General features: G+C 43.8%; 1 protein-coding gene across 4 annotated transcripts in view; it reads right to left on the bottom strand.

The window, feature by feature from the left end:
* Nucleotides 1–12,824, bottom strand: part of PCNX2 (pecanex 2) — a 306,833-nt gene that overhangs the window by 252,030 nt on the left and 41,979 nt on the right. For all 4 annotated transcript variants that reach the window (XM_064594619.1, XM_064594618.1, XM_045877819.3 and 1 more), the window contains 3 exons: nucleotides 11,465–11,612; nucleotides 11,181–11,326; nucleotides 8,928–9,021 (listed from right to left, as the gene is read on the bottom strand). In XM_064594619.1, coding sequence (XP_064450689.1) covers nucleotides 8,928–9,021; nucleotides 11,181–11,326; nucleotides 11,465–11,612 — 388 coding nt within the window. The remainder of the gene's footprint in view (nucleotides 1–8,927; nucleotides 9,022–11,180; nucleotides 11,327–11,464; nucleotides 11,613–12,824) is intronic.

Here is a 12,824-nt window from a genome sequence, read left to right as displayed (position 1 = left end):
ACAATCAAAATACATGTGCTTCTTCTATATTTTCCCATTATGAGGAAAAAAAAAAAAAATCCTGAAATTCTTCATCTTCCCCAAATCTCAAAACTGTGGCCTACCCACCATCTAGAGAAGGAGGGCCTCTCTTTCTGCCAGTCCCTCTTGTTTTTCAGGCTTCCTCAGGGGACACGGGAACTAACTGCCAGCCGGGGGGGGGGGGGGGGGGGGGGGGCGCAGGTAGCCTAAAAATGCAAGTCACAGCAAGCAATGTGTTCAATATGTAGGATATTTAAGTAAAGCAATACTTTACTATTTTGAAAACGATAACCTGTATTATTGAATTTTAACACGGGTTCTAGATTTAAAGTCTGCGAACAACTCTCCTTTCACAGGTAAAATTCACCCATGCCCTTGAGCAAAAGGAAGGCGAGGGACAGGGCCTCCAACACGGGGTCTGCTGCCACCGTGTGGCAGTTGGGGGTATGACCATCAAAACAGAAGCCCCTTGTGCGGCAGACCTTCCCAGGGATGCAGAGAAGGGGCCTCAGAACAGAGATCTTTCTAGAATCAACCTCACAAACCTTCCATCCTTATGACTCTGTGCCCAGATGAAAACTTAATCTCTCTCTCCTGTGTCCAAGAAACCGAAATAAGGGCCACAGTGGAAGGATCAGAGAGTAAGACAGAAGCCACAGACATTTGGAATGACAGAAACTCTTCAAAGGCAAGCCCCTGGATGCTCCTGTCTTTCTTCCAGATAACTTCCACCTCTGTGTGATCAAAAGCACCCAGATCCCCCAAAGTGTTTGTTTTTTTTTTAAATTTAAAGCAGTACACGCATAACTCGCCACTTTGCAAGTCAACATAGTAATGTAGCTATATGCAAACTCTGAGATACTTACAACTAGAGTTCACATTTTCAACCTAAACCTGAATGGGACACAGAACTGAGCATATCCAATATTCGGAGAATTCACATTTTTCTCCACATTTTGAAGACCTAATTGACTAACTTCAATACCACATACTCTAGTTCAGCTAGTCCAAACCAGGGATCACTATTTCTTCTGACTAATGAAAAAAAAAAAAGAGTTCTAAAAGAGATAATTATTTTTTGCAACTTACTGCTACTTGACTTCTTTGGAAACCAGGGATATATCATTGTGGCTTGAAAAGGCTTTCCTGAGAGCTGATCCCAACGAAAAGGAAAGTTTAACTAAGATAAGCGTCAGAAAGGCTGGTAATGTCAACTAAAGAGTAAGAATTCTAAAGAGGCAACAAAGAGTAAGTGCAGGGCTTTGATCCACCTTTGGAGCATAGTACTCGATGGGTTTAGCGATTTAGCAGTGTCCAAAAATAAGCCTAGTTTATAACCAGAACAGTATCTGCTTCGATATGTACTACAATGATTCAAAAGCAAATAAAAGCCAAAAATAAGTGAATTCAGATAAATCACTACACTATTACCCAACCTACTCTATGTTTTCAATTAAAAACAAGTTGAAGTACAAAAATCCCTCAATAAAAATCCTATAAACTAGGATGCTCCAGTGGCGCCTGGGTGGCTCAGTCGGTTAAGCATCGGATCTTGGCTTAGGCTCAGGTCATGATCTCAGGGTCATGGGATGGAGCCCAGCACTCCACTCAGAGTCAGCTTGTCTCTCTCCTTCCCCCTCTGCCCCTCCCTTTGCCCCTGCACACATGTGTGCACAGGCGTGCTCTCTCGCTCTCTCTCAAATAAATAAAATCTAAACTAGTATTCTCCCGAATGAGCCTTCCATTCAGTAGACTACTATGCCTACTTTTTGAATAATGGATGTTCAAAATGAATGTAAATACTATGTCTTTCAATCAGATTTCACTAGAGAGCAAACAATATGCGTTTTGTATGCATTTTCATTAGATTGTTTATGACACTGGAAAAGCCAGATTAATACTGAAGCATGGTTATATATGTTTCACACAAGAAAGCTCTGCTATGTTACTTGGAAGAATTTATAGACAAAAGAAACATAAATCTCTGCTGAACAAAGCAAAGAAACTATCAAGTTTTAATTGCAAGACCTACAGAGGAAATAGAAGTCCAGTCTGCAACGAACCTTTTAGATACAAGACACACTTCCCAAGCAGATAGCCTACATCAACTTTGATTTTCTGGGCAGACTAGTGACTATACCTTTCTAGGAAGATTAGCTCATTTTAGGCTGAGCTACTAAAGCAGTCCTATGTGCTGGGTAATGAATTTATCCTCTGCAAGTTTTCTTAAGTAGCAATTCCAAATGCTGCAGTTCAAGCCATAGTTCCCTCCTTCTAGTATCTGGGGAAAACAGACTTACGTTAGAGAGTGTTACCAAAGGTACCTGCTTTATGGACAGTTACTGTACAACCGGAAAATGCTGCTTATATTTCTTGGGCAGTTAATGAGAAATGCACTGGTTCGCATAATGACAGTGAGAGCAAGGAGGGAAATTTGTTTCCTCTCCTGGTTTCCTCCAGGAATCCCCAAAGAGACATGGAGGTTGCACTGCAAACAATTCCCTATTCATGCTTGGGAGTCAAGGATATAAAACTGTCACATGGCAACTGGAATGAACAATGGCAAACAGGAATGGTTTGCTTGCCAATAATAAGAATCAGTGGTTTAATGGCCTAGTTGGAGGCCATCCCAGCCACTGAAGCTGCCTTACAGGGAAAAAGCTGCTTTTCCAATATCTTCCATGGCTGAATGGCTTAGCAACAGCCCTAACTAGGAATCCTTCCAAGTTCAAAATCAAAGTTTATATTTACTATAGTGGGAGAACTCAACATTTAATGTCATGAGAAGCCAGGGATTCAATATCAAAGTACCTGCTCTAAAATTAGGACAGAGGCCCAAATGTTGGAACACAACAGGTTGACAGGGAGAACGCAAAGTACTTAACCACCTTAAAATCTCATAAAGTGACTCAAAAAAGCCCAAGAGGGAAGGCTTCCACCGAGGTTAAGTCAGGATGCTTTGCTCTACAAGGCCATTAGTGAACTTGAGCCCCTGGCCCGCCGCCTGTGTTTGCAGATAATAACAACAATGTCCTTATAGCAGGTACCGTCCTAAGCACTGTCGATATCTATTATTTAACTAGTAAAGCTAGCCAGTTAACTGATTACTATATTATTTCCATTTATGGATTAGGAAACTAATACCTAAGATGGCTAAGCAAGTTGCTCAATGTCAACTGAAAAGTTCGTAGGAGTGCAGGAGCTGAAACCTGGATGAGCCTAAGACTGATGCTCATGTGCATGCTCCGGGGGGTACTATGGGTCCCAGTGTTTCTTCACAGCCCCCGTCCATGTGGACACAGAGGACTACTGCCTCAGGGATGAATGGAATACAAGATGGGAAAATCTAATCCCAGCTGCAATCTCTGATTTCTACGTACAGTGGGTTTAAACAGAGTCATTTTTCAGGATTGTCTGTTTGTTTTAGTTTTAGTTTGGGGGCTTTTGGGGTCCATTTTCCCACTTACAAAAAGAAGATAACATTCTGTATTCAACTGACCAGGCAAACTGTTAGTGCTTCTGGCTCTTTCATTCCAAACCATCACAAGGTGAGGGCCTCATTTGTTGATGTTGTCTTGATAATCAATCCCATGTTCATGGGATTGTTTCTGTCCACAAATAGGTCAGATTGCTCCTGCTACAAGTAGAACAAAGTGTCAACTGCCCAACCAGTCTTCATGGCCCCCGGGGCCCGACTCCGCTCCTCCTATTCAGCTCCTCACCTGCTCCCCCAGCGGGTCTGCACACGGTCCAGAACTCCAACTGGTCTACCTGTGTCATGTCCAATGATTCATTTTGATTCAATTCAACACTTACTGAACATCTATCTGCAGAGGGCTAAGTGAGGGCTAAAGGCACATTTTTCTCCAAACAAGAACAGTCCGGAGAGATGGGAGACCTACACAAATAAATGAAGCACCAGAGAGAATGCGATGAGCCCTCCTCTGATGGTGACATGGAAAATCGTTTTATTTTCGCAGTAGGGACTGATCAGATAAAGCAGTATAAGGAGGCAGGTTGTAATTTGTGCTTTGAGAGATGATTATTCCAAAAGGTAGGACTGAACAGAGAAGGGCATTCAAGGCAAAGAAGAGCAGATGTTTAGAGAGGAATGGCTGATGGTGGGCTCATGTGGGCCTCGCAGAGAGGAGGGATGAGGGACAGGGCTGTGCAGGGGTGCGGAGGAGCGGGCTCACTGCGCACCTGCCCAGACGTGCACTTGGGCATCTCCCTAGGGCATGTATCTGCAGGAAGCGCTGCTCCCCAGGAGGACTCAGGGTGCGGGGTGAAGGCCCAGGCTTCAGAGCAGGAGTGGACAACCGGGAGTCCACAGGCCACAGCCAACCACACACGTCATCTGTGGCCTGTGGTATTTCCCAAGAAAATAAATAAATAAAACTGATAACATGAGGCAAAATAGAATATTACAAATAAATGTGGATTTTTAGCCCCTTGCAGAAAACACTGGAAAATCCGGTCAGGCCAGGCTTACCGAACCAGGCCTAAGTAGACGGAAGAGAAGCAGTGGCAGGCCCTCTGCAGAAAGGATCAATGCCCTCCAGTGGACTGCAGTGGCCACCCTGCCTGGGAGCCACAGAGCTCTGAGTTTGTGGCCCCCGCTGGGGGAGAGGAGCAGGGAGGGAGACTTAAGTATCCACAGGCCGCTTACTAGGCACAGTCTTAGACGGTCTTACTTCCTTTGCTGTGGAATGGAGCAAAGATCACCTGCCTCCGTTCTGTCATGCAGGTGAAATTAGATAATTTATGACTTAGCAGAGTGCTTCGCACATAATACATATTTTGCAAGTGGTGGCCACCACTGCCAGAATTATTACACGGAAATGCTTCCTCCAGGGCCAGGAACTGCCATAACGTTGCTTCCCACAGAAAGACCGGAGGCGTCTTGGACACGGGTGTAAGGCGTGAGGCACCTGGCCCTTCTAAGTGGCAAAATCCTAACCTGTGGCCTTGCACTTGGTCTGCTGCCTTCCGCTCTGGTATCATTCTTTACCTTGGAGATAGAGAGGACGCTCTCCCACATGCACACCCCTCACACAGCAGTACATTAATGCAGGGGTTAAAATATTTCAGTTGAACCAGCCCGCTTGCTTGTATCCTATTTACAACAGTTTTTCCTTCGTACAACCAGTTCAAAGATACGCAAATCATCATTACATCATGAACTGCCAGGAAAGCCAAGACTTACTACGAATCCAAAGAAATCAGCCTCCCATGATGGGTGGCATAGCTTTCATTGTTCCCAGACCTGGGGAGGACTTTGAGACTGTTGGAATATCCAGCATAAGCCTGTCAGATGACAGTTTATATGCAGAAGATCATCTGACTCTGCAGAGCACTGAGCCATTTTTCCTGAGCATGAGTTAAACATATGGCACCCCCTTAACCACTTTCCCAGAACTACCGAAGGAACCGCTTCAACACCATAATTGTGCTAAGTGAAGTGACTTGAGTTTTGTTCTCACTCATTAAGCAGGAAGCACACTGTACATCTCCTATGTCCAAATGAGCCACTGAATTGCCGCAACACCCAAAACAAAGTCCCCTTTAAACGACGAACTTAGTTCAGCGCATAGGCAGTCTAGAGAACATGAATAATCTCAAGCAACAGTCTGTCCGTGTGACAGCAAACATGTATATTATTCCATTTTATCTGTGAAGCACGACAAGGAGAAGATATGCATGGCTGTGGGCCATTCTTTCCTAGAGCTCTTAAAACCAATGCCCTGTCACATTACCTTGGGGAGAGGGCAGGTGGACAAAGACAGAACTTGGCATGTGAGGTGGTGGGCCAAGAACTCCCCATCGGCATGTTCACACCCAAGAAATGTTAGTGACGACTAGGGACGTTATATAAGGCTTTTCTTGAAGGGGAAAGCTGCTTTTACAAAACTTGATCATTATCCTCTTTAAAGAAGTTCAGTAATGAATCTAATCGAACCATTTTACCAGAAACAGAGAGTCCTCAGGGGTCATCTATTGATTTTGCTGCCCTGCATCCATCCACCTTTCTCCAAATGTCCCTCTGAAGAGCTACCCCCATACTCCCTCAGAGGGAACCTACAATCCAGCTCTGCGTCTGAACGTAGAACTAAGTCAAGTACCTGCCTTGGTGACTGGGCTCTGGGCTCAGGGAACATGGCCCAGTCAGAGCCAGTCAGACTCAATGAGACTTCCATTGGGGTTTACGGGAAAGCAGCATGCTGTCCTCACTGGACTTGAATGAGAGAAGACATGGGCCTGGGGCTATGATAGGTGTCTTCTGACCACCAGAGCAGGGTGTTTGAGAGTGGTGTCAAAACACAGGAATGGGGGCGCCTGGGTGGCTCAGTTGGTTAAGCGACTGCCTTCGGCTCAGGTCATGATCCTGGAGTCCCGGGATCGAGTCCCGCATCGGGCTCCCTGCTCAGCAGGGAGTCTGCTTCTCCCTCTGACCCTCCCCTCTCTCCTGTGCTCTCTCTCATTCTCTCTCTCAAATAAATAAATAAAATCTTTAAAAAAAAAAAAACACACACAGGAATGGGAACGGGAGAGCGATGGAGAAAGAGAAACCACACCCTTGAAAACATCTACAAGATGTCTCAGTTACCAGGACCCAAAATCCCCACGGTGATGAGGCCTGTTAGACTTGGATTCTCTCATGTGCAACAGGAAAGGGGTCTACCTGTGGTATGTACATGAAAAGGCAGAGCTCGGGAAGGCCTGACCAGAGACCCTCCACATGGCTTCGCAGGGGTGCTCAGCACAAAAACATTCAGCAGCCCCCAGCAGCGGAGCCACGGCTTCACTCGGTGGAAAGCTCTCAGCTCCTCTGAGGAAATGCCCTGTGGTAAAATCCAGGCAGCTCTGGGAATGGAGGGCTGGTTACAAAAGAGCTCGAATCTGGGGAGGAAATGCAGGGGAAATGAAAGAAACAAGACTTAGGGGGAATTTAATAAAGAGAGAGCACTTAGGGGAGAAGAGGAGTTAGAGGGTGGCTCCACAAGAGGCATGGTCTGAGGAGGTGGGGCCTACGGGAAACCCTGTTCTCCCTGATGCTGATTTGCACACTACATTTTTAGTCTCTTCAGGCTCCGGATATGTGACCTTATGCTAACAGGCCTTCCTGGCAAATGCAACTGAAGTATTTATCAAGGGGGAAGGTGAAGCACATTTGTCCAGGAAAATAAAAATAAGAAAGTCTTGTAACTTTATTTTGGGATAAGATAAGGGTCTTATAATTGTTCTAAATTTAGTTTTAAAACACTACAGCTTCCAACTGAGGATTGCAGAAAAATGTGACCACTTTCAAAGCTGTGTTCACACGGAATTAAATACTTGGGCCAAGAAAGCTGCCATCTTAGACCCCTAAATCCATCGAGCCACTGTCACGAAATGTCCTGGGGCTGGGGCCGAGGTGTGGACAGCAAACCTCCCTCTCCTCTAGGGAGACTTTTGCATGGAAACTTTGCGTGTTTCTTGGCTGGAGAAGAAGAATTTTGTTTTCTGTTTTGACTGGAATGTGGGCACCTGAAGGAGACAGAGGATGAGGGGAAGGAGAACATGCCCGTTTCCCCACAGGAGTGACTCTGGACGCAGCACCCTGCTTCGGGGTCGGGGCCCAGGTGGGACGGCGTGGCCTGGGGGGAGCCACCGCCCACAGTACCCATCAGGTCTGCCGGAACAGCCGACACCAGCTTTTTCTGCAGCAGTGACAACAGTGAGGGAACGCCGTAGAAGGCTGGCACACAACAAAATCCCAGCTGGAGACCAGACTGCAAGGTCCAAGATGAACTTTCTTCGAGGCCCTTGGGAGGCTCCTCCTTGAATTTCCTGGGCACACTCGTTCAGGGAACTTTGACCTTGGGAAGGAGCACTCAACCACAGGATCTGGAATTGAGGTTCCTGTAACTCTCTTTGTACTCTGCAGGCATGAAGCCTAAGGCATTCCAATCACACCACAAAGGACTCCCAAAAATCTTCAAATATACATACAATTCTAACGAAATGTACATGAAAAATGTACTTCCACACTTAGAGCAAGCAACTGAGTCCGTCTACATGGATTATCCTCAAAGAATCTTGAAGTCCAGGGGTGCCTGGGTGGCTCAGTCAGTTAAGCATTCATTTTTGGCTCAGGTCATGATCACAGGGTCATGAGAGTGAGTCCCACCGGGCTCTGCACTCAGCAGGGAGTCTGCTTGAGATTCTTTCCCTCTCCTCTTCCCTCCCCCACACCTGCACCCCCATCCGCTGCTCAGACACATGCTTGAGCTCCCTCACAAATAAATAAATAAATCTTAAAAAAAAAAAAAGAATCTTGAAGTCCAGAATGAACAATGAATTCAATCCACCACGAGTAAGATTTATAGCTTGCCCAGTGCTGCCATGAATCCAGGTATGAATCCAGGTATGTTCCAGATACATAAGCTAATTTAATATCAACTTAATTAACAAATTTAGAAAGTTATTCAATACATTCTGAAGGAGGGAAAATAGAACAAATGTTTAGATCACCTATCTACAAAAGAGCTAGCCTTCACTAGTGCGGATGAGAACTAACTACGTTTCTGGTCCATTCCTCGGGACAAATTTAAGAACATGTTCTCGAGCTGCATCACCGTCTTACCTGAAGGGAGCACTATTGCCTGCACAGGATTCCTATTTATATTTACATGTTTATATTCATTTTTGGACCCAGCTACTATGAAAACAGTTCAATTTATTTTTTATTTTTCTACAACATCGGATTTTCTTACTCGCACACAAAACCCACATGCTTTGACACCTACAAACGGATTAACACATTGATTCTAAACCAGGATCCTCACTTCATTTACAGTCAGAGTAATTTGCATGTCCCCCAGCAACGCGACAGCTCCCAAACCTGAAACCAAACCTCCACTTACCGAGCATGAGAGAGACTGTCATAATTTGATGGTGGATGCTGTAAAGGGCCTTCTTTCTGATTTCCAGACTTTAAGTAACAGGATCTAATTTCCCCTGGAAAATCACAAAATTTCAGCAAAGAATATTAGACAATTATTGGTATCTGATCATTTCAGCTTATACTTTTTTCAAGTTAGAGGGAACTCATTTTAGACTGTTTTAATAATAATCGGTAATCTAGGTCCATTCCTTTATTTTTCCACAGGATGTGTAACTTAACTAAGAAAAATCATCTTGACATACCCCTGTAATAATATGCTTAGACAAGTTTGCCTCAGTTACCTATTACTTAATTGCTTTTTATCGATTAATTTGCACCATCTCTTAATTCACTTTTATATACATTTGACCCTGGGACAACGTGGAGGTTAAAGGCACCTACCACCCACGCAGTTGAAAATCCACATATAACTTTTGACTCCCCCAAAACTTCACTACTAATAGCCTGTTGGTGACCAAAAGCCTTACCCATAACATAAAGTCAATTGACACACAGTTCGAATGTTGTTATGTTTTATATGTTGTTTTCTTTTTTTTTTTTTTAAAGATTTTATTTACTTATCTGACAGAGAGAGACACAGCCAGAGAGGGAACACAAGCAGGGGGAGTAGGAGAGGGAGAAGCAGGCTTCCCACGGAGCAAGGAGCCCGATGCAGGGCTCGATCCCAGGACCCTGGGATCATGACCTGAGCCGAAGGCAGACGCTTAACGACTGAGCCACCCAGGCGCCCCTATATGTTTCATATATTGTTTACTTATAATAAAGTAAGCCAGAGAAAAGAAAATGTTATTAGGAAAGTCATAAGGAAGAGAAAATACATTTACAATACTGCACTGTATTTATCAAAAAAAAAAACCCGTGTACAAGTAGACCTGCACGGTTCAACCCCATGTTGTTCAGGGGTCAACTGTATTCCCTTCAGTTCGCTGTTCTGCATGTTTTCATCATGTGTCAGTATGGTCAGTGTAAGCCATGACTGGGGTTTTTTTGTATCCCATGCAAAAAAAGGCTTATCGCAGTGCAGCTTTGATTGGTGGCCCGCATGAGACCATCCCCACCTCGGAATCTGCAGATGAGCAGTGGTGGAGCACGCTGGTAATGAGGAAAACCAAGAGATGGGATTAATTTGCAGAGTTAAATTAGCTTGCTAAAGAGGTTCAGGGTATTATGGTGTGAAAATCAGTTCACTTTGTAAATGTCAGTGGTCTCCCTCGAGAAGAGGTTTTAGGAATACCTTCTTCAGGTGACACGGGTGCGTAATTAACCCTGTTGGTGACAAGCAGCTGGAATGGAGACTGAAGGACCGGACCTCAACCTGGAGACGCTGCCCACAGAGAGATACATTAATGAGGACAAACCCAAGCCCCCCTGGAGGCTTTGATAGAAGGGTTAATGTTGTTCTTTATAATGTAAAAGAGTTCTTTGTATTTCTGCAGATGCAAAAGCACTTCAAACCTTAAGCTACTCATCTGTAGATAGGGTTAACATATAATTTATTATGCAAACCAGGATCTTTTTGAGAGTAAAATAACAAACCTTAATTGAGCTATAAGGGACTTAAGCCAAAGACCCATCCTCAAAAAACAAGGACCTATATCCCTTATCTACAGAACTTTGAACTTGCCACTTAAAATTCTTTCTTTTTCTTTCTCGCTTTCTTTCTACCCTTCCTTCCTTCTCCTTTTTTTCTTCCTTTTTCTATTTTAAATCCTTTTTGTAACAAGGCACTAAAATATATATATCAAGGTCAGATTTTCAACATACATCCAAGGAATATTTACTAGGTGCCAGGCACTGCTTTCCTCAAGTTCACAACTGTGAGGTGGACAACACCATTAATCAAATTATAAGTCAATAAATAATCAGAAGCTGTAATAGTATCAAAGAAGGAAAAAGGACAGGGTGTTCAGAGAGCAAAAAGCATAGGAACCTGATTAAGTCTGGGGAGTCCAGGAAAGGTTTTCCTGAAGAACCGTCTTTAGAATTAAGATATGAAGGATAAACTGCACATTGTTGGCATGGGGATATGCTATGTGCAAAGGCCCTGAGGTAGGAGGGGGCACTCTGCTCTAAGAACATTGTATGTGAGCAATCACAGGACTAAGTCTTCCTGTTCCAAAGTCTAGTACTGAGGCTAAGAGACCACGTGGGTGTGAGAAAGCCACCAGCTTTATCCCTTCTTCCTCCTTAGTAAAGAGCTCTAAAGACTTACCATGTTCATCAATGAAGACATGCATAGCATCCACAGACATCTCATCTTGCACAGATGTTTCAGGCCCACTGATGACTTGCAAGACAGAACTATCTTGCTGGGAAGTTACCCTGTAGATTATTTGTCTTTGTCTATTGCCCTGGAAACTTAACATATATAAAAGTTTCAAAAACTATTCGGAACTCCTCCGTATCCTTAACAAATCATTAAAAGAAGCAGCCACCGAAATGAAGCTGCTTCACGCTTCGTACCAACACGAAGCTAAGTAAGTAAGTTACGCTCACAGGGTCGTGATCTTGGCAGGCTCAGTGAGCACCGGGCTGGTGCTAGTGTGGTCTTGACTTGGCAGGTCTGGTTTTCCTTGCTTGGAACTGTGTTCATTAGGCTTTTTACTTTCTTGGATTTCCTCCTTTTCCTCATGGGAGCAGTTATCTGAAAAACATTGCTTTGTGTGTGAACATAATATTAAATAAGAAATTAATGTGAAAGCACTTGGAAATAAGTTACCAAACTGAAACAAGAATAGACAGAAAATCTATATAGCACCTATGAATTCAGAATGTGTTTAAATAAATTTTAATTTTACTAATTATGGAAGTTCCTAAATATATTTGAAAAACATAAGCACATAGATGTTGGAGACAAGTTATTTAGACATCTATGGACACCATCTACTTTATGTGCAGATTTTGGGATTCCCTTGACATAACTCCAGTGACCACTGGCTTAGCTGGTTGAAAATCACCCATTTGGATTACTTGGGCTTGAAAGGTTCATAGCTCATAAATGGGCAGTGTCAGATGGAAAATAAATTTCATAAACAAACTTGGCTATTTTGGAGCAAGGTCCCATTTACCACTTTAAAATCTTATCAATCATTCCTTCTCACTCATTCTCCATGTCCAGATTTTCAAGGTAAAGGTAGACTCAGTCCCTTCATAAAGTAGACACTCGAGTCTAGCTGACTTCACACTATATACTTGGCCCTGTGGAAGGCACAGTGAGATCCTACACATGCTCCTTGCCCTGAGAGTATTTTAAAGTGAATAAGAATGCCAAGATCAATAGGTACAGATTGGTCATTTGAGTTTTTACGATCCTCCTTAAATAACTGACCAAAATAAGAGTCTTAGCTTACACACTACGCACAGTGGAATCCACCCCTAAGGGTCAGCCCTTCCTTGTCTGAGGATATACCCCAACGGCCATTTTTGGGGCTATAATGACCTCTCTTTTCCCAAGACCGAAGACACCAAGAGCTATCTTCTTCCAAGTAAATTGCCTAAGAACACAAGTGAGTGGCTTGAATCTATAGGCCCTTTCAAGACATGCCACTCGCAAAGCCCACCAAGATCTGCCCGGGCCCTCAAAAAGGAGAATTATGTTTGCTTCCTGGGGTATAAAGTTTTCGTCCTCAGACTTCAAGAGAAACATTGCTGGCTTCTCTGTGAGTCCTGAAGATAAACATTCCCAGCACATCTGTGAAACTACCATTAGAATTTCTTTGATACAAAAATGTTTGCCTTTCGTTTGACAGCTTGTCAAGACATAAGTTTTCACAGTTTTCAAGAAACACATTTGTGAGAAAGGGCTATCATAACAAGTAGCTTTGGCCAGTGATCATATCGCATACACAATGGCGAA

This window comes from Mirounga angustirostris, unplaced genomic scaffold, assembly GCF_029215605.1.
Source record: "Mirounga angustirostris isolate CCGP_5_RB_7025 unplaced genomic scaffold, mMirAng1.0.hap1 SCAF_6, whole genome shotgun sequence".
NCBI classification, from domain to species: Eukaryota; Metazoa; Chordata; class Mammalia; order Carnivora; family Phocidae; genus Mirounga; species Mirounga angustirostris.
Note: the sequence above shows the minus strand (reverse complement) of the source record. Positions and strands in the feature narration are given on the sequence as shown.